Source organism: Sciurus vulgaris (genome assembly GCF_902686455.1).
Source record: "Sciurus vulgaris genome assembly, chromosome: X".
NCBI lineage: Eukaryota > Metazoa > Chordata > Mammalia > Rodentia > Sciuridae > Sciurus > Sciurus vulgaris.
Genome location: NC_136471.1, coordinates 81,740,152 through 81,762,603, shown reverse-complemented (window position 1 = coordinate 81,762,603; position 22,452 = coordinate 81,740,152). Strand labels below are relative to the sequence as shown.

The following is a 22,452-nucleotide window of genomic DNA, read 5'->3' as shown; positions in this document are numbered from 1 at the left end:
TGAAGAGGCTAAACCTCAGAGACGTTCAATGAATTACTCAAGGCCATACAGCCAGTAAGAGATAGAGAAATCTATAAATCAACTCCCTGCCCCTGCTTAAAGGCCTTCAATATTGACCCCAAGACTACGTTTACATACCTTGAGAATATATACACAACCCCTCTAGAAGATTATAGGTATTTTAACAGCCTTCTTTTTTTTTTTTTGGTAACAGGGATTGAACCCAGGGGTATTCAACCACTGAGTCAAATCCCCAGCCCCCTTTATTTTCCATTTTGAGACAGGGTTTCACTAAGTTGTTCAGAACCTCACTAAGTCACTGAGGCTAACCTTTGAACCTGTGTCCTCCTGCCTCAACTTTGAGTCCCTGGGATTACAGGTGTGCACCACCATGCCCAGCCCAGTCTTCTTTATACAAACTGTGCCCTCTACTTAGCAAACTCCCCCCTCACACTCCACTTCACTAGCTAACTCCAATTCATCCTTCCATATTCCATGCCTATATTTCAATAGAGTCTTTTCTATGTCCCCTCTGCTCCCTCAATATTTGTGCATAATGATATCTTAGCATCAGCCCTGTATGGTCATTGTCAATTTGCTAGTCTACATCAAATTCTTTGGGAGCAGGTATGATGTGTCATTTATCTCTGTAACCCTACATATAAGTACATAGTAGAGGGTATACAACATGTTGAGTGATAGAGACAGAAAGAATGTGAGAATGAAAGAAAAACATGAGGCAGAAAAGGAATGGATAAATTTAAGGAAAGGAAAGAAAGGAATATAATATAATAATTATACTATCACTAGAATATTTTAGTCATTTAGCATGTTCAATAACTAGAAAAACTATCACTGCATCATTTTAATGGGAATATACATTAATACTATTTATATGAATAAGAAGAGCTACAGAAAAACATAAGAGCAACTCATTAAAGCATTAAGGCTATAGGCAAACAACAATTCTACTTTTATTCAGTAGTCTTGCATCTTAAGCATAAACTTAGCATCTCAGTCATACAGATTATTTTATCTGTGCCTGCTACAAACATAGCAACTAAACTGAAACCAGGCAAGGGCTTAAATTTGAGGAAAGTCCAGATGAAAAGCCATTGGAACTAGCCTTAAAGACCCTCATAGTCCTGAGTAAGGACAAGATGTACCCCAAACAGTCAATATTACTTTTAATTGTAAAGAGAAATGCTGAAGTTAACTAATGTGGTAGCAATGCCATTCACAGAGTTAGAATATGTGAAGAACATAGTGTGGAAATTGCTATTTCTTGTATATGCTTTTAAAGGATTTCTTTCCTTCCTTTTCACTCTTTTCCTTTTGAATGTACAGAAGTAGATACTGAGGAAGAACAAACCAAAAGTCTGAGTGTTAATAAGCTTTGCACAATTCTACCATGAGAATCTTGTGTACATGAGCAGCTAGATGGTGGTTACTTGAGGACCACACAAAATGCTTAGAGAACACCATGTCCAGGCAACCAGAGCCAACAAACTTCTGTCCTAGCTAGAAGAAGCTAACATGAATTGCCAAAGATTTAAGACATTGGTTCTAGTTCAGCAAATCTTCCTTCTATGTACTTGAGGAGGCTCTTTCTCTGGCCAGAGAAGCTGGGATCACTTGGGTTGGCAAGACCAGCTGTGAAGCTGACAGCTGTTTTCTTCTCCTCCTCCCACTTGGAAGAGGATGTAAGCTTATATAACCTCCTCCACCCACTTGAACCAGGCCCTGTGTAGGCAGTATGTCACTCTTTGTACAGGAGGGTGACACTTATATCAGCAGGATATGGACCTCGGCATATAGCAAAATACTAGGGCTCTTCTTCACAAGGGCACTCCAATCAACATTTACTAACTTTCTACTACAGGGTAAAGACAAGAAGTGATGAACAAAACAAATTAGAAAACTCAGAACCATGATGTAAGATTCACCCTCAATGGTGTGCACCAAAATTCAGATTCAGTATTTTCTTTTAATTGTTTGCAGTACTGGGGATGAAATCTAGGGCCTCATACAGGATAAGCAAGTGCTCTACCCCTGACTACATCCCCAGCCCCTCAATACTCTTTTAAGCTAAGGATAAATATAGGAAAAAAAATAGCTGACACAGCTCAGCAACTTCCCAGACAGTCAAGACACAAGGGATAACTGGCTCTCAATATTTGCCCTGAGGGAAATGGCATCATTGTTCTTTTCCCCATTTCAGACAGAGGCGGCAATACTAAATGGTTTTGCAGACTGCTAAAGAATAAATCATACAGATAAATCAATTGACCTAAGGTTCATAAACCCTATCAGGTTTAAATGAGAGTCTACAGTTAGGTGGAATATGCATAAAGATATTTTGAAAAATTTATAGAAGCAGTTCACAGAAATCTAACCAATGTTTCAGTGCCAAGCATATTTTATACCCTATCTCATTTAATCCTTAAAACTGTGTGAGATAAATATAATTGTTGATCCATATTTTATGGTTGAAAATGAGACTCAGAGATATGAAATAATTCACTTCATGTCACAGAACTAGCAAGTAGCAGAGTTGGTCACTTAAGTTCTAAAGTCTATTTGCTATGATACTGACAGTATAACTGCATAGTACAATGTTTAAAGGTGTGGACTCTGGAACCACACCACCTGGGATCAAGTACCAGTTCTACTCCTTTCCAGTGCATGACTGTTGGAAAGTTCTTTAGCTTTCTCATGCCTTAGGTTTTTGTTGTCACTCTTCTTGGTCTGTGCTGGGTTTTTTGCTTATTTCTTCACTTGGATTTGTAAAACAAAAAAGTAACAATTCCTATCTCATAGGGTAGATTTGAGGACTAAATCAATTAACATCTGTACTCAGAAGAATGTCTGGTATCAAATGTGTACCGTATGAACATTTGGTAAATAAACAACTATGTGTGTGTGTGTGTATTTATAATCATGATATATACATATATATATATGTATATGTATATATCATGATTTTGTACTTCCTCCCCTTGTTCAGTCCTAGGAAGAAATAGAAAACAGATGAACATGGCAATTACAGAAAAATAGCTTTAATTTCATGAGGAAAGGAGGAGAGCTGAAACCTCTCCTCATTCCGCCCCCAATTATTTCCTTTTCTTCTGTAACAAGGAAGACATAGGACTCAAAATAGTACCCTAGCTTCTAGATTTGGCTATGTTTCCACCTAGCTATTTGAAATTAGTTAATCAGTTCACTCATTCTAATTAGCATTTGTTTTACAGAAAATGAAAATACTAGATGAAGAAATTACATAGACCCTTAATGTTAAACTATTATGAAGGAAAATGAGTTTTGCTCAAGATCTGTCAAACAACTGTCAGGGTGAGGACTCAAATCCAGATCTCCTGACCCCAATCCTCTTCCCACTATGCCCAACAGTCTCCATCAAAATATTCTGTCTCACTCTAACATTCTGACTCTTCATCACTACTGACTTTCGGCCAAAGCATGGTATACTGAATGATTATTCCTAAATCTTACCCCCATCCATGTATTTTGTCATGTGACATTGCAGTTCCCCAATTAGAGGAATAATTTATTTCACTTCCTTACTGACATTGGACCTGGCTATAACACTTGTTTTGATTAATTGAATTTGTGAGGAAGGGACAGTTTGCCAGCTGAGTCTAGCTTTAAAGGACCTCACATGTCTCTGCTCACCCATAATACATTGCTGCCATCAGTATGAGAACAGCATGCCTCGGTGAATTCCCAGATCCTTGAAAAATGGACACATGTAGCAGACCTAGAAGGAACTTGGGACCTGAGCCAAGCCCCATCAAACTTAACTCTTGTAAACAGAGTCATCACAGCCAATGCACAGATATATGAGCTAGAAATAAATGCTTATTTCCACTGAGTTTTAAGGTGCTTTATTGTTTTATTGTTATTCTTCTTATAATAGATGACACATAGGAAGGTTTCCTGGGATGCTCAGAAAAGTATATTATGGCCATGATAATTTTGTTTTTAATTTTCTGAGGTCTTTTTTTTTTTTTTTTTTAATTTGGTTTGGTTTTGGTTTTATTTGTTTGTTTTTGTATTTTTTTTTTGTACCAGGCTTGAACCCAGGGGTACTCACCCACTGAGCCACATCTCCAGCCCATTTTTATTTTGAGACAGGATTTTACTAAATTTCTTAGGGCCTCGCTAAGGTGCTGAGGACTGTTTCATATTTGTGATCCTCCTGCCTCAGCCTCTAAAGCTATTGGGATTATAGGCATGTACCATAATGCCCAGCATGATAAATTTCTTAAAGATTGGAGTCAAAATTAAATTGTGATACACATCAGAATTGTTGCAAGGGCCAAAAGAGATCATATGTGGTAAATACTTAACACATATTAGTTGCTTTTTGGCTTTCTGGTTCTGGTGATAGAACCCAGAGACTCTCACATGCTAGAAAAGCACTCTACCACAGAGCTACATTCCCAGTACTATTTAACATATATGAAATGTTTGATAGGGACAGGATGATAACGATGACAACCACAACAACAACCATCCTTGACATACTCAAGGAAAGAAAGTAAATGTTTTGAAATATTATACTGAACTATTTCCTTTTGGCTATAAAATTCTGGTTGGTGGGACGGGGCATGTAAATCAGTGGAAGAGCACATGTTTAGCATGATTGAAGTCCTGGGTTCAATCCCCAATATCACAAAATAAATAAATTTCTGGATGGGGTTTAAGGCTTTTTTCTCTGTCTAATCATGCAAACCTTCCTAAGTGTCAAAGAATGTAAGAAGCAGCTAAGTATATTTTTCTGGAACACACAAAGGCTATATAAATGAACAAGTAAAAATATGCTCTGGACATGCTACCCTGTGGAGATTTTTTAGAGGAAATCTGACTTTGGAAGATGGACCTCCTCCAAGACTGTCATGCCTGACACCATAGTGCCAATGAAAAGACAGAACTCTCAAATATATGCTTTGGTCAAAACACAGGCAAGTAAATAGAACATTCTATGAACTAAGTTTTCTGGATAGCTATTGACTTAGAAATACATTAACTTATAAATATATCCCTTGACTTTTGGAATGGCAATCTGGAGACCTCATTAGGTTCTAGTCTTAGCTTATATTATTCATAGAACTTTACAATAAACTTTATAGCTCACTACTGTTATCTTTTTTAGCTAAGAAAACTAAAGAAGAGGTACACCCAATTCCACCTGAAAAAAAATGATGGATGCAGAAAATATTATTTGAAGGTATGCTTTTCAGCCTATAAAATTATCTCAGCAGTATTCCACTGTTCAAAGTTTCGAGTCTGCTCATAAATTACAAATTACTTTTGCTTTATTTTGTTTAAGGTGCTGAAGTTCAAGATTTTAAGTTATCTATATATAAACAGAACAAAAAAGATATGTCTAAAATATTATAATTCTGAAATATCTGTGAAGGAAAGTGTGATTATCTGAGTAGGAGTTAGGTGACTTAGGTTCAGGTTTCCCTCACTAAAAATATGTGCCCTTTGGTCACTTTACCTTTTAAGGTTCTGTTTCCTCATCTAAAACTGAGTTCCAAATCATAATATTGAAGGTATTTTGTGCTAAATATAAACAACAATATAAACTGGATAAAAATAAATTAGAAAAACACAATAGGCCTGTATGATATAGGCAGGAATCATTTCCATGTAAGTTCTTAAAGTGCTTAAGACCTGCTGGATGATGAAAATGTGATCCAAAGAACACAAAGGAAAAAGAAGAATATCATATATTTTCCTAATTCTAGCACTAACTTCCTGTTGGACCTTTCTGGGGATCACTGTCCCTCACCAAATCTTCAATGTAATATCTCTTTAGAAAGCAGGATATGGGGAAAACTCCACTGTGATTACTATAATAAAGTACTCTAGACAGATATCAAGATTTTTTTTTTTCTTTCATGCCCTTTGAGTATATTGCAAAGGTTGCTGGTTAGGGTCCAACATCTCCTTTCTCAAAAGGCCATGATGACAGTCAATGTTAATTGCAAACTTAATGGCCATCCTTCTTCTTCCTATTTCTTCAGATATTGGGCAGGCAATCAATGTTCTCAGGGATAGTGTCCCTCTCTCCTGAGCCAAGTATCCTAAGTCTTAGTTATTAAGACTCATTTGTCTTTGCCAATTATTGACGTAAGAGTTGACCCACAACTCAGCTGTTGCCAATGAGGTATGAGGGAAAGTCTGCTGGCAGCTTTGGGAAGACATTTTCCTTTCTGAATAAAAGAAAAATATGGTATGTGAAAAGAGCCCTTTCCCTTCCATCCTATCTGGGTTGCTAATATGTGACAATGTGATATGTTGATCTCTGACAGCCATCCTAGGATCTTAAGCAAAGTCTAAGAGAACTGCAGAGAGAAGATCTGGAGTCCAGTGACTGAACATTGGAATAACAACAAATGCTGTCTTGGTATTTGATGGGTAATTTTATTTTCAACTTGGCTAGTCCATAATACCCAAATATTTCATAATGTACTAGTCTGGGTTTGCTGTAAATTTAATATTTAGATGAGATTAACATTTGAATAAATTAAAGTAAAGTAGACTACCATTCAGAATGTGTGTGGGCCTATACCAGCAGTCAAAGGCTTTAGGAGAAAAAAAGGCTAAAGTGACCTGAAGAAGAAGGAATGTTTTCATATCTGAGCAGCAACATCAACTCTTCTGTGAGTCTCCAGCATGCCCTACAAATTTGAACTTGCCCACTCCCACAATCACATGACTAATTCCTTGAATCAATAAAGAGATAGGCAGGTAGGTAGACAGATAGATAGATACTCTTGACTTATGATGTGGTTATGTATAAACCCATCATTGGTTGAAAATATTATCAAAATACATTTACTACATCTAACCCGCTGCCAACTGAAGTTTAGCAGCACTGTACAAGGTAGAGTATTGATTGTTTCCCCTCATTATCATGTGGCTGACTGACGCAAAGCTGCAGCTGGCCACCACTGCCCAGCATCACAATGGAGAATTGTACTGCATATCACTCATGGGAAAAAATCAAAATTCAAATTGGAAGTATGGTTTCTACTGAATGTCCATTGCTTTTGCACCATCATAATGCTGAAAAATCATAAGTTGAGCCATCATGCATCAAGGACCATCTTTACACACATCTGGTTTGTTCTTTTCTTTTTTTTTTTTTTTTTGGAGAATCCTAATATATTATCTAATGCAAAGTTACAAATGAGTTTTGGATATAAGCTAGCAAAAGCCTATTTTACTCAGTCAATCACTTAGTTCCCAGGCACCTTCTGCTCTTCCTAAAAACACTACTGGAGAAAGTCACTATTAAAGCCCCTGGAATCTTAATCTACTGGAGCTCCACAAACACTTTGTTAATTAAAACTAGCAGTTAAAATTTGTAATTATCTTTTAGTTAATTTAACTTGAAATTTTTCTCATATATAGCTGGAGCCAATGACAGGAAAAAATTATAGCACGCAATTCAGGATGAAGAAAATCGTCTTTGGAACTGAAGAATCCAGACAGTCCTTGCCAGAATGGTGGGGCACGCCTGTAATCCCAGTGGCTAAGGAGGCTGAAGCAGGAGGATCACAAGTTCAAGCCCAGTCTCAGAAACTTAGCAAGGCCTAAGCAATTTAGTGATACCCGGTCTCAAAATAAAACAAATAAATAAATAAAAGGGTTGGGGATGGGACTCAATAGTAAAACATTCATTGGTATTATCTGTAATATCCAAAAGAAAAAAAAGAAAGAAAAGCAAATGAGACAGTCCTGGGTTTAAATCCTGGTTTGTGTGTTTTGCAGCCTATGTGACTTTTGATTCGTTCTTCTCCTCTCTGATCCCTGGTTTACTCATCTGTAAAATATACTATCTTTTTCACAGGCATTGTATAGGCATTGACAGTTCAGGTTCTGATGCAAAGTAGGCACTGAATAAATGTGAGTTCCCCTACATTGCTTTACCTACAAAATATTTTTAAGTATTTATTAGACCTAGACAAGAGGCAGTAGTCACAGGCAATAATTGAACTTTATTAAAGTTAAATAAAATTTCAAATTTAGTTCCTCAGTCACACTGGAAACTTTTTAAGTGTGCAGTAGCCACACATTGATAGAAGCTGCTGTAGTAGCCAACTCACATATAGAACTTTTTAACATTACCTGGAACAGGGAATCCTAAAATCATGATCCAATTCAACGGGTTGTGCTCTTGATTTCCCAGCTCTCCTAGCACTTCAGAGGTGACTTTGAAGCCAGCTGATATTAGAAATAGTTACAAGCTCACATAGGCCCAGCTGATTTGAGTAACATCATCCTTATAATTACAAAAATGCATTCAAACAGTTCTAGTGGAAAGGGCACTGGGTAGGAAGAAGGGAAGGATAAAAGTCTCACTTTGGTTACAGATGAGAAGAAAAAAATTTGGTGTCTCTCTGTTCTATGATGCAATTTGTTTCTGCTTTACTGAAGGACGTCAAAGAAAATGGAAAACAGATGTGATCTTCCCTAGATCACAGTTTGTTCTTTATCATTGACAATCATGATGGTATTTCCTTTTAACTCTTCATTCTTCAGGTTAAATGTGGTCAATTTTTCTATTTTCAGGGGAAAATTACCCTGAAAAGGATCTGATCAACAATGTGATCACATCAGTCATCCATGAGTGCCTGTTTTCTTACATCTACAGAGATCCAGTAAATATTTGATGAACCAAATTATCTTGTGTCCTTCTGAACTAGCATATATTATCCTGGGATGTGAAGCACAAAAATAATTCTTTTAAACTGCTGATGATAAGTGATGATATAAGTTGGTTCAACCAATTTAGTGATCAATTTGGCAATAACTCTAATAAAGATGCATAGATCCTATAACACAGAAATTCCTTTTCTAGGGATATACCCTGATAAAATTTCAAACATACACAAGAAGACATGGACATTTGTGCTATCATAAAAATTGGAAGCAACCAACTCATCAATCAAAATAATCAAGGTTAAAGAAATCAAGGTCTATTTCATTCCCTAGTACCTCCCCTTTGCCTCTCCTCTTCTGTCCCCCTTGAACTCCATTCTGTACTGTACTATTCTTTTTATTTTTGTGAGATCCCTGTTTATTCCTTTTTCTCTCTAGATTCTTCATATGACAGAAAAGACTGGATCCTTGATTTTCTGAATCTTATTTAATGTAGCATGTACAGTCTCATGGTGGAATACTATACAATAGTAAAAATGAAATAACAACTATGTGAACAAAAATTTATCTCATAAGAGTGAAAAAAGGCAAAATGAAAAACAATATATGCAGAATCAGTACTCTTTATAAATATGAAAAGCAATAACAACAAATACTTATATAATGCTGTGTGAGATACAGTTTTAAGCATTTAGGCATATTAACATTTTTTAAAAATCTTCACAACACTATAAGGTTTTTACATGTTGAGAATCCTTTATCTGAAATTCTTGGGATCAGAAGTATTTGGGATTTCTGATTATTTTCAATTTTGGAATATTTGACTATAAATGATGAGATATCTTGGGTATGGAACTCAAGTCTAAGCATAAAATTGATTTATTATTCATATACACCTTATACACATATACTGAAGTTAATTTTATATGATATTTATCATATGTCTGCATTATGACTGTAACCTAGTCAATTAGGTCAGGTGTGGAAATTTCCATTTGTGGAATTATGCAAGTGCTCAATTTTTTCTTAATTTTTAAGTATTTGAGATTTCTGTTTCTTGGTTTAGGGACACTCAACATAGAGTACAGTGTATTCCATATTGTAGAAAAAGAAATTGAGGCGTAGAGAAGTTAGGTGACATACCTAAAACCCAACAACTAGTAAGATGAAGAGTCAAGATACAAACACAGGTAGTCTTGCTCCAGAATCCACAGTCTTATCCACCATTCTATGTAAAGTAATATGTATTGCTCAGCAAAATTCACACATGAGGTGAAAAGGAGGGAAGTCATAATGGGAGGAAGGCCCATACAGGAAGATAACCAGGAAGATAAACCCACAAAGTTTTCCTCAGCCACTGCTTCTTTGCATATACATGCACACTAGATTTGTGGTGGAAGACATGCTTCAAAGAGATGTTAATGTTTTTAAATATTCTTTTAATTTTTAAAAAATCATATGCTATGAAAAATACTCCACACAAATCTTGATGAATTTTTACAATCTAAAAACACCCATTAGGTCAGCTCCCATATCAAAACACAAATTATTACCAGCACTTTTAGAGGCACACTGGGGTCCCAGTTTTTTCCATAGCACCCCCATTCTGGGGTAAGAACTTTCCTGCCTTCTAACACCATCACTTAGTTTTGCCTATTTTTGAACTTTATAGAAATGGAGTCATATAGCAGGTAAGCATTTGTGACGGTTTTTTTCCAAAACCAGATATCAGATTCATCCATGTGATGGCATAAAACAACTTCTAGTCCATTTTTCTCATTGTTATAAAGTAATGAAAATTCACCACAATTCATCTATCCATTTAATTGTTGATAATTATTTTTAATCCTTTTTACAACCTCCCACAGCAGTACAGAATGCAGTACATTTGAAAGAACAGTCTCAGGAGTAAAATAAATAAATAAAATTTAAAAACAAATTTAAAGTAAATTTAAAACTTCTGCTTCAAGCTTTATTCTGTTAATAACTATAACTATGTGTCTTTGAACAAGTTATTTGGTCATTATGGGTCTCGACTTCCTCATTTTTAGGATTTGTACAATACTGCTTAACTAAGATAGTATACAGCAAGTCCTAATAGACAGCAATTATTATTATAAAGTTTGTAAAGTCTTTTCTGCTGACTTGAAAATCATTTAAAGATTACTGTGACAGAGCTTGGTCTCAGGCACTTTGACTACTCGTCTTTCCCTCCAAATGCACTGAAATAACCACAGATACCCAAACATGGGAAAATCTGAAATTCAAATTCTTTGACAGTGTCAACAGGGTGATTTGCTGCTGCTTCCTTCTCCTCTCTCCCAGGGCATGTCTCTCCCAAGACAAACACCTTTGGCATCATCTCTCCTGACTACCAGGTTTGTGCCTCGCTCCACCTTTTATAATTTTTTCACCCTCATGTACCTCCAGAGCAGGTCCTTTTTAAAAGTTCCTTCTATGATCTCTGTGAAAAAGAATCAGAAACAAGACTGACAAGCCTGTGTCCTTCTGTCAATGCCCTCTTGCCTCCCATCTGTTGGGTAAGAACACTGTATAGCATAGCTTCCACATCAGCTCTAACTCTCCAAGAAGCGGGTTAAATGCAGACACAGATGTCTGAGTCAGACAGTTTGGCCCTGGTCCCACCAGAAACCATACAAAGGCCCAATTCAGTGGTTGTTCCTCTCTGGCAAGGGCATCCTTGAAAAAGAACTGAAAACATCATACTGTAGGCAACTCTGACAAGACTCAAAAAATATGAATCAAAGGGTACAAATACTCTCCCTGTCATGTGTCTAGAGGGGATGACTGAGTCTTTATTCTGCCATCCCTAGTGGACAGTCCACCATTCCACACTGCAGGATGAAAGACTCATTATGAAGAGAGCTAGACTGAGCCTTGTTTGTCCTCATTGTTCTTGGCTGGTGGGGTGGGGGAAGTTGCATGGTAGTGGGAAAGGAGACAGTGGTAGAAAGGATTCTGCTAATCAAGTAATAGTTAAAATGTACACATAGGGGTGGACTCAAAATTCTCCATAGGGGCCTGGAGTTGTGGCTCAGTGGTAGAGCACTTGAACAGCACATGTGAGGCACTGGGTTTGATCCTCAGCATCACATAAAATTAAAATAAAGGTATCGTGGCCATCTACCAAAAAATACTTAAATTTTTTTTCCCATACATTGGGAATCTTGAAAGGAGGGATGACTAGAAAGAAAAAAAACAAAAAGAGAGTGCAGGCTAGATGGAAAAAGAATTCTAAGCCTAGTAGATCAAAAAATTAGGAGCAAAAGATAAAGAAGGAGATCATTTCTTGAAATCTCCTAGTCACCAGAAATTAACAGGTATATTAACCTAATACAACACATGTAGAAGTTTTTGGATTTGTAGCAAAGAAACAGTTTCAAAGTCTGGATTTTCCACAGTTTTTTTTTTCCCCAACTGTAAAATGAACCCAATTGTAACCACCAAGGAGATTTCATTAAGGTTCCACACTGGAATTGAAAGTTACTAGGTCTAATAGTGAAAATTAGGCAAAGAAACATAAAAGTGCTAATAGATTAGTCTTTCGAGCTACAGTCAAAAGCTGACAGTAAAAAATAAATGTTTAAGCATATTATTTAAATAACAGATAATCAATAGAAAAAGCAAATTTATATTGTAGTCAACAAATATTGGAAGAGGAGAGAAACGAAAAAGAAAGTAGGGGTAATAATCTATATTCACAGCATGAAGAAATAATTTCTAAAGTTAAATATAATATGGTGCCAGGTGCAGTGGTACACACCTGTAATCCCAACATCTTGGGAGGATAAGACAGAAGGATCACAAGTTCAAGGCCAGCCTCAGCAACTTAAGAGAGATCCTGCCTTAAGATAAAAGGGGTTCCATAGTATAGCACCCCTGATTTAATCCCCTAAATGAAATATACATATATGCATAGGTGTACATATATTTTTAAACTATGAAAGTCACTAACAGAAGAATAAATAAAACTGATTAATAGTGTATGCTTCTGGATAGTGGGGCGTCGAACACTGTTGATTTTCTTAATACAAGAGTACTTACTATTTTATTTTTAATCATATGAATATGTGTATGTATGTTGCATAATTTTAATTTTTGGAATGGGAAGACTAAACACTATTTTCCTTTTTCTTTTTTTTTAAAGACATTTATTCAGCATCATGATCAGACTATTACATTTAGCAATCAACAGCATGGGTGGAAAAATAAGTCTACATTACAAACCTTTGTTGGAATGCTTTATACTTTCCATACAACAGAAACTAAAATAAACTGTTATACAATTAGTCACAAATACAGTCCTTCAGTTTTTTGCCCATGCACAGGAGTACTGTCTAAACCATGTCTTCTTTATAGCAGCTAGGCCCTGCCACCACTATGCTTGACTGAGTTCCCAAATCTGTTTTAACCTGTAGCTTCCCTGTCACTTCTCTGGCTCTCCTCTCCTGCTAAGCTTTGTTTCCTGGCAGTATGAAAACCTTCTGCCACTGCCATAGCTACTGCTGCTGCTGGAACAGCCATAGCCACCTTGCTTTCATGGTTTGGCAAAGTACTTGCCTCCACCACCATAAGGTTCACAGCTTCTGCCTCCAAAGTTTCCACCATTCATGGGTCCAAAATTTGATGACTGATTGTTGCAATTGCCAAAATCATTGTAGCTTCCACCACCTCCAAAATTGCTTCCATCAATACCAAATCCATTTTAGCCATCCCCACTGCCACCATGTCTATCACCACCACCATGGCAACCAAAAAACAGCCACCATGACCACTGAACTTTCCTCCACCACCAAAATTATCATTTCCACCAAAACCACCTCCATGACCACCACCAAAGTTTCCAGAACCACTTGGACCTCCTTGACTAAATGAAGCACTAGCCACCTCTTGCTTTGACAGGGCTTTCCTCACTTCACAGCTTTGGCCATTCACAGTAAGGAATTTCTGAATGACAGTCTTATCCACAGAGTCATGGTTGTCGAAAGTTACAAAAGCAAAGCCCCTCTTCTTTCCACTGCCTCTGTCAGTCATGATTTCAATAACTTCAATTTTCCTGTACCATTCAAAATAATCTTACAGGTGATCTTCTTCAGTGTCTTCTTTAATGCCACCACCAAAGATCTTTTTCAGTTAAGTGGGCCCCTGGTCTTTGAGAATCTTCTCTTGAGACAGCTCTCTTTGGTTCCACAATGCTTCTATCCACCTTGTGTGGTCTTGCATTCATGGCTGCATCCACTTCCTCCACAGTGGCGTAAGTGACAACCCCAAAGCCCCTGGAGCACATGGTGTTTGGATCTCTCATTACCACACAGTCTGTGAGTGTTCCCTATTGCTCAAAATGGCTTCTCTGACTCTCATCAATTGTTTCAAAGCTCAGCCATCCAATGAATAACTTATGCAGCTGTTCAGATTCTTTAGGGGACTCTGATTTAGACATGACAGCAGTAGGAACAGAGATTTTAATGATGCATTCTCAGCAGAGTCCTTAGGCAGAAAGGAGTAAGCTAAAGAACGTATCCACCAGCCTATCTTCAGCCTCAAAACTTTCTCTAAAGTGTTTCCCCCAAACACTTTCTCTAAAAATTTAGGATTTTTTTAAAATTAATGGAATTAATCTGAAAAAAATTGTGGGTAACACATTAAAATTTTTAAAAATGCCAATTTCATTGCATAAATATTCAAACTGCCATAAATAGGTTGAAAGATACATCGTATTTTAATTAGAAAAAATATCAGATTTCAGCACAAAGAGGTGGCTCACAAATATTTTTTAACCAATAAAGTTCTATTTTATAGGAACTGCTATCCCAAAAGCCCACTATATAAATCAGATCCAAGGGAAAGTGCTTTGGCTGAAGAAAGAGTTAGGAGCCCCACCCAAACAGTTTCTGCCTGAACATAAAAACCTCTGGTTAAGATGATACCTGTGAGCTCATCTGTGCCATGACTCCATGCTTGGGAAGCCAACCATCTGACAGCCATTTAGATGCTATTGTCTAACAGAAGCTGGTACTCAAGCATCACAGGATGGCTCATAGCTCATGGGAACTGTTGTCCTTATGAAATGACTCAGTTACAAAATAGCCTTCTGAAATTCTGGTTTCTCAGAATGCAGATCCACTGGGACCCAGCCACTCAAGTTGAAATGACAACAGAGTTCACTAACCTACAAATAGATCCTATAAACAGAGTGACTTCAATTAGCCAACAAAATCATTCCTGACCAACGACTGAAATATGTCCTTACAGAGCACACCAGAGAAGAATGTTGTTCCCCTCCATGCTTGTCCCATCACCCTTCTACCTATTTCCTAAGAAACATTTATTATTTCATGTGGTGAAAGCATCAGTGCCACCTGAAGAATAACAGGATGAGTTTATTCAGAATGTCTTCCCTATTAGCTCCCAGTATTCCGTTATTTTGTTCCTTCCTTCTCTCCTTCCTTTTTTCCTTTCTAAATTCAAATCCAAAATCTGCCACTCCCTGGCTGAATGACCTTAGACACTACACTCAGTGAAATTAGTGTCCTCTTCTGTTAGTGGGGAATAATAATATCTACCTTCCAGAGTTCTGAGGTTTCAACGAGAACATGCATCTGAATATGTAAGGGCCTAACATAGCACCTGCCACTATCAGTGAAGGCACAAAGACAGCAGCAGTGCTGGCTATATCATTCTATGATCAATCAGAATACAGGATTTGCTAGGAAGAATTAACTAAACAAAATATAAGGAAACTCTACATGGGAGTCTAACGCTTTGGGAGAGTATTTAAGGAAGGCCAATTTGGATGGTGGTTCAGACTTCATTGAAATGGCATAATTTACTTCACTGGATAGGATGAAGGTCTGCAGTTTGGCTTGGTAGTCGGCTGTCACTAAGTAAGGACGTTGAAATTCTCCACAGCACAGGTGGCAAGCAGACAACCAACAACCAGTTGAGTGGGTATGCAAAGAGGATAGGAGCACTCTTGGTTTCAGCTGAGCTTCCCAGGAACAGCCTGGCTCAGTGGGTACCTCTAGGAACAAAGGGACTATATGGGGGCCCGATAAAGGAGTAACAACTCCATTTTAACACTTCTGCCAGCAGACAGGCCATACGGGGGCCCAAAGAGGGAAACTAGGTGATAGAATGGGCACAAGGTCTTTAAAGAGCCTGTTTTCATGTAAAGAGACCTGTAGAAGGTTATTGCCAGGTCAGTTAGAAACATCAACATCACTGAGACACCACATGTTCTTGGTGAGAAGCTGAGACAGAGCTCCACCAATGCCCTCACTCCTACTTCACTGGGCTACCATGCAGCTGCTGGAAACTTCAGGAAAGCCCCTTCCTCCTGTAGTGCTCGTCCAGAGTCCTCTACTGAGAAAGCTTAACAACATGCTCTTTTTAAAAACAGAAATGCTTCAAAGAATTCTATTCATTATCACTGAGAATGTGTAGAGGGTGAATTCTGAACCAAAAGGCAGTAACTTGATAATACACAGAGGCTGAACAGAAGCTGTATCTGTTGGTACTTAGTTAAGTGCTCTTTCTTCTATCCAAACTTCACTACTGAGATACTTCACTACTTAGATAATTCTAGATAGTCTATTGGAGACATGACTCACTCTGAGTTGTCTTTGTTGATGAACAGATTGACTTCACTGGTAAAGAAGTAGAAAAGAAGACTGATAGGTATTTAACTTTTCTGAGTTTCAGGTTTTTCTGTGTGTGTGTGTGTGTGTGTGTGTGTGTGTGTGTGTGTGTGTGTGTGTGTGCGCGCGCGCGCGCGCGCATGCGTGCTTTGTTTTGGTTTTGGTTTGTTTATCTAGGAATATTTTATTTCCTCTTCATTTTTACATGTTTCACTTGTTCTTTTTTAGATATATATGACAGTACAGTGTTATTTTGACATATTATACATAGTAGGGGTATAACTTTCTCTAATAAGGATCCTATTCTTGTGGTTGTACACGATGTGGAGTTCCAGTGGTCATGTATTCATGTATGTAGACAGGAAAGTTACGTCTAATTCATTCCACTGTCTTTCCTAATCCCATCCCCCTTACCTTCCCACCATTCCCCTTTGCCTAAACCATTGAACTTCTTTTCTTCCCCTCCCCACCCTTCCTTGTTGTGGTAGAATCTACATATCAGAGAGAGCATTTGGCCTTTTTTAATTGCAAAAACAGATATTAAAAATCCTACTTCACAGGTTGGCTATGAGAATTAAGGAAGACAGCACATGTAAAATCCTCAGCCCAGGAGGACTGGACACACAAAATAAAGAGTAGAATTAATTTCCCTCCACTTGGAAGACAAAAGATTAACCACTGCATCATATCCTTATTTTCCTCTTGCTAATCTCAGGAATTAAAACAAATTAGTTATGTGGGTTTTTACATCATATTACCTACCTCATCCTCTTTATCTAGTGTTATATATCAACTGAAATATTCTTTAACATTTGGTTACCACATTTTTTCAAGATTCTTCTGACCTTCAATTATGTCCTTTCCAATTGATTGTTAATGAGACTCCAATTAAAACTAGTGGAATCTAGCATTGCTGGGCTATCTAAAGAACTCACTTTGCTTGAATTCCAGTCATTCCAAATAATGCCCACTTCAACCTCACTATCAGGCTTGTCTTTTCTTCTCAGGACTTGATGCTTTCATATTCTTTATCCAAATTGATTGCCATGATATTCCAAATAATACCTACTAGATGGTATATTCTTAGTCCTAAAAGGGTTGGATGCTTAGTGAAGATGCTACAACTCAGCCCTGGTAGGAAAGACTACCTAACTTGGAGAATATGAGATACCCAGTGGGAATAGAACCTACACCTAGCTAAAAAGATTAAAAATTAAAATTACCCATTTCCTGTTATGGGACATCAAAGGTTCAGAGAATCCCAAAGGACAGTCAAGCTGAAATAATCTGAGATTATCTGACAGAGGATTTTGTAACAGAATTTTTTACAATGCTGTTCTATATCTAGTTGCCTAATACAATAGTACCACATACCACAATTGAATACCTGAAATGTATTGAGCAAACTGAGGTATTGAGTTATTAATTTTTAATAGCTATTGGATGTCATAATAGCACAAAACTAGACAACATAGCCTAAATGAAAGAGTATGGGAACAGAAGCTAAGAACACCGTCAGATTTAAATCCAGGCTGCTGTAACAAACTACGTATCATTGGTTGTATTATTTATCTTGTACAAACATTAATTACTGCACCTGTGAAATATGGAATAAAACTAGAAGCTCATAGGGTTGTTGTGACTAGAGAATGAAGGTAAAGCACCCAGTTCAGAGCTAGGCACAAAACAGTAGGTAAAAGATAGCTATTATTATCAAGCTCCCTGTTATCCAGCTGGAGCAAGTGAAATTCTGAAAAGAGAAGTGAACTTATCCACAGTTACAGAGCTACATGGCCACATAGCCAGGGACCAATCGCAGATTCTATCATGGTTTTCTGTTTGTTTGTTTGTTTTGTTTTGTTTTGTTTTGTTTTGGTACCAGGGAATGAACACGGGATGCTTGACCATTGAGTCATATCCCCAGCCCTATTTTGTATTTTATTTAGAGACAGGGTCTCACTGATTTGCTTGGGACTTCACTAAGTTGCTGAGGCTGGCTTTGAACTTGCAATCTTCCTGCCTCAGCCTCAAGCCGCTGGGATTACAGGCATGCACCACCATGCCCAGCCTTCTCATGTTTTTTGAAAATTATTTTTCTTATAGAGACCAACCTCCTTCACCCTTTGTCTTAATCAGTTTGGGCTACTATAAAAGAACACCATAGACTGGGTGGTAAACAACAAATATTTATTTCTCACAATTTTGGAGGCAAGAGAATCCAAGTTCAGTACATTGGAAGAATGATGATGGTTGAGGACCCTCTTCCTGTTTTGCAGATGGCCATCGTCTCACTATATCCTCATGTGGTCTAGAGATAAATCATCTCTCTCATGCTTTTTCTTTTAAGGGCACTAATATCATGCATGAGGGCTATACCATCAACCCCATCATCTCCCAAAGGTCCCAACTCCTAGTTACTACCACATTGGTGGATAGAATATCAAAATATGAATTTACGGGTAAACAAATATTCAATGCAAATATTCTACCTCCTGTCCCCAAAATTCATTTCCTTCTCACATTAAAATATCCCATACTGATAAGCTCTGAAGTCTTATCTCTTTAACTTCTAAAAATCCACAGTTCAAAATCTCATTTAAATATCTGAATCAGATATGGGTGATCTTCAAGTACATTCACTTTGAGGGAGAATTCCTCCCCACGTATGAACCTGTGATACTAAACAAATAATGTGCTTCCAAGAAGAGATAGGATGGGGAATAAATTGCAATTCTGAAAGGGAGGAATACAAAAGAAGGAAGAAGTGATGGGTTCCAAGCAAGACCAAAACGTAACAAGACAAACTCCATGAAATCTCAAGGCTATTGAATAATCCTCTTTGCCTTCATGCTCTGGTGTCCAGGCCCACTAGGATGGCAATGTCACCTTTACACATCTGACGGTAGGTTCCACCCCTTTAGCTAGGTGGGACATTGTTCACGACACTGTGGACAGTGGCAAGGGGTCTGCCACACTGCTTTCTGCAGTGGTCCCATCCTTGAGTCACTGTGCAGAGGTATCACAGCTTTCAATACTGGAAAGGCAACACTACCCTTTGTAACCCAGAAGGAACTAGATCTGCTCCAGGGCCTGTGATGGGAGTGGCACTCCTGATGGTTTCTGAATCACCTATGGGATACCTTCACTTTTCTTGAAGAAGGGCTCATGTTAAGAGACTTCATCCATTCAGTTCTGTTTCCTCTACTCCCAGGTGGCAGAATCACTGCCATCTCCAGGCAGGCTTTCCTTTAGGGTACTGATTAGGTCATTGGTTTATACCTAAACCAATCTTATCAAATGGTCATTCAGTCACAACTTTTGTGCTCTCTTCAGAACCTGCTTTCTCATTCTTTGCGATATGAATAGGCTGAGAATTTTCCAACATTTTAAATTTCTGATTCACTTTTGCTTAAGACTTCCTTCTTCAATTTCTCTCTTCTTGCACTTTACTATAATCAGGAAAGAAGAATACAGCTGCTTCTTCAAAACTTTGCTTAGAAATATCCTCAGCTAAATATTCAATTTCATTACACACAAGTCCTGCCTTTCTTAGAACTCTAGAACATAAATAAAATGTAGTCAAGTCTTTGCTACTTTATAACCAGAATTGCCTTTTCTCAATTATCTAATGTCCCTCATTTCCATCTAAGACTTCATTGGAATCAACTTAATGTACATGTTTCTACCCACATCCTGTGCATGATTATTCACGTATTCTCTAAGATGACACGTTTCTCTATGACTAGCCTCTTTTCTTTCTGAACCCTCACCACATGCTTTTAAAAGTCCCTTCACAACTGGGGATGTAGCTTAGTGATAGAGGAATCACTTGGTATTTGAGAGGCCCTGGGTTTGAGCCCCAGAAAAAATATTCCTTCAGTAATGTCAGTTTTATTTCCAGTATGTGCCTCAAAACACTTCTGAACTCTACCCATTACCTAGTTCCAAAAGTGCTTTCACATTTTTTTAGGTACAGTCATGTACCACATAATGTTTCAGTTAATAAAGTACAAACATATCCAACAGTGGTCTGAAAAGATTATAATGGAACTCAAAAATTCCTATCAACTTGTTATAGTTTGGATTTTAAATTTCCCCCAAGGGTCCCTGTGTTAATGACTCAGAGCTCAGCTTAGTGCTATTGGAAGGTGGTAGAAAACTGTAAGAGGTAGGGCCTAGTAGGTTTTAGGTCATTTGAGGTGTACTCTTAAAGGGGCCTATGAAATACTTGTCTCTTCTCTCTTTTTCTCTTTCTGGCTGCCATTAGAGGAGCAGCTTCCTCTGCCAGGCTGTGCTGCCACTACACATGCTTGACATGATGTTCTGCCTTACCACAGGCACAAAAATCAATGGAGACAACCAACCATGAACTGCAACCTTCAAAATTTCCGAGCCAAAATAAACCTTTCCTTTTTGAAGTTGATTATCTCAAGCATTTATTACAGCAATGGAAGGCCAGCACATACCTACTATCTATTTAGCTATAGTAGCATCAAAACACAAAGCATTACTATTGTTTGTAGTGCCATGGGAATAAACAACTCTACTGCACTAACAGTATAACACATATAATTATAGTACTTGATAATATATATGTTATATATAGTACTTGATAATGATAATAAATAACTATGTTACTGTATGCATTTACTATACTATGTATTTACTATAATATACTTTTTTATCTTTGGAATATACCCCTGTTGATTAAAGATGTTTACTGTAAAAGAGTATACTATGTTATGTTGTCAGCAACCTCATACATCTAGTGTTTACTCTATCTCTTGATTGCATGAAGTGGTAATGTTGAGTGATTTACCTGTATCAATCTAGGTCTACATAAGTATGTTCTATGGCATTTTCACAATGACAAAGCTACCTAATGATGTATTTCTCAGAATGCATCCATATTATTAAGTGATAAATGGCTATTTGATACAGCACCACTTCATTTCTTGGTACCTATTTATTAGAGAGGAAGGAAGGAAGGAAGGAGGGAGGGAGGGAAGGGGAGGGGAGGGGAGGGGAGGGGAGGGGAGGGGAGGGGAGGGGAGGGGAGGGGAGGGGAGGGGAGGAAGGAAGGAAGGCAGGAAGGAAGGAAGGAAGGAAGGAAGGAAGGAAGGAAGGAAGGAAGGAAGGAAGGAAGGATACACTGATCAACCAACCCAGGAGATATATTATATAGTATTGGAATATTCGATATGGAGTCTTAAGAAAATCAATACCTCCAGTCATGCAATCAGGCAGAGTCGTTTCAAACTTCCTCTACCTTTCTGTTCTATTCGAGCCCTGAATGGTCAGAATGATGTCCACTCATATTGGTGAGGGCAGATCTCCTTTACTGAGTACACCAATTAAAATGCTCATCTCTTCTGGCCATTGCTGTTTAACTGGCTACCTGGGCATCCTGTCTCCCCATATTTTGCACATAAAATTTATCATCATACCATTGTAGAATGAAGAGTGATCGCTCAAACATCTACTCAATCACTATAAAAATATCTTACAAATATAGAGAAAATGTACCTTTGTGAAACCTATTTGCTCCTTCCGGAAATTTTCCAGAGGTTTGATCAGCAAATCACTAGCATTTTGTACCTAGAAGAAAGAGAGAAAAGCACAAAACAATTTTTAGATTATCAAGTTTCAGATACAAGATTCTTTGTTACTAAGGCATTTTCTTGTGAATACATCATCCTACAAAATATCAACTGGTTTGCTCGTTCGTTAAGTTTTATTATTCTTTTTCCACATTTTCTCTGAAAATCAAATGCTTTGGGAGGAGTTGAGAGGAAGAACATTAGGGACATTTCTCTGTAACTTTAATAGTAATCTGACCTGAGTTTTTAATCAATAAATATCTAGAGTCATGCCTAGCAGCAAACACAGGGAGCCTGAAGTATAGATGCAAAAGACAGAAAAACAATGATGAATAAATGGAAAGGCCAATCACACCATGTGCAAACCATTTCATGGGAGGCAGATGAGTTAGAAGTAATAGCATTAGGTAAATCATTTCCAGTCCTAAGTTGGTATTTCATAAAACCAGAGCATTCCTTCAGAACTTGGGACATGTTATAGCACCAGAGAATACTAT

The 22,452-nt window shown here is 37.7% G+C and overlaps 1 protein-coding gene across 2 annotated transcripts in view; it reads right to left on the bottom strand.

The window, feature by feature from the left end:
• The window catches only part of OPHN1 (oligophrenin 1), a 414,702-nt gene that overhangs the window by 216,710 nt on the left and 175,540 nt on the right, over positions 1-22,452 (bottom strand). For both annotated transcript variants that reach the window (XM_079125058.1, XM_079125057.1), the window contains exon 5: positions 21,882-21,953. In XM_079125058.1, coding sequence (XP_078981184.1) covers positions 21,882-21,953 — 72 coding nt within the window. The remainder of the gene's footprint in view (positions 1-21,881; positions 21,954-22,452) is intronic.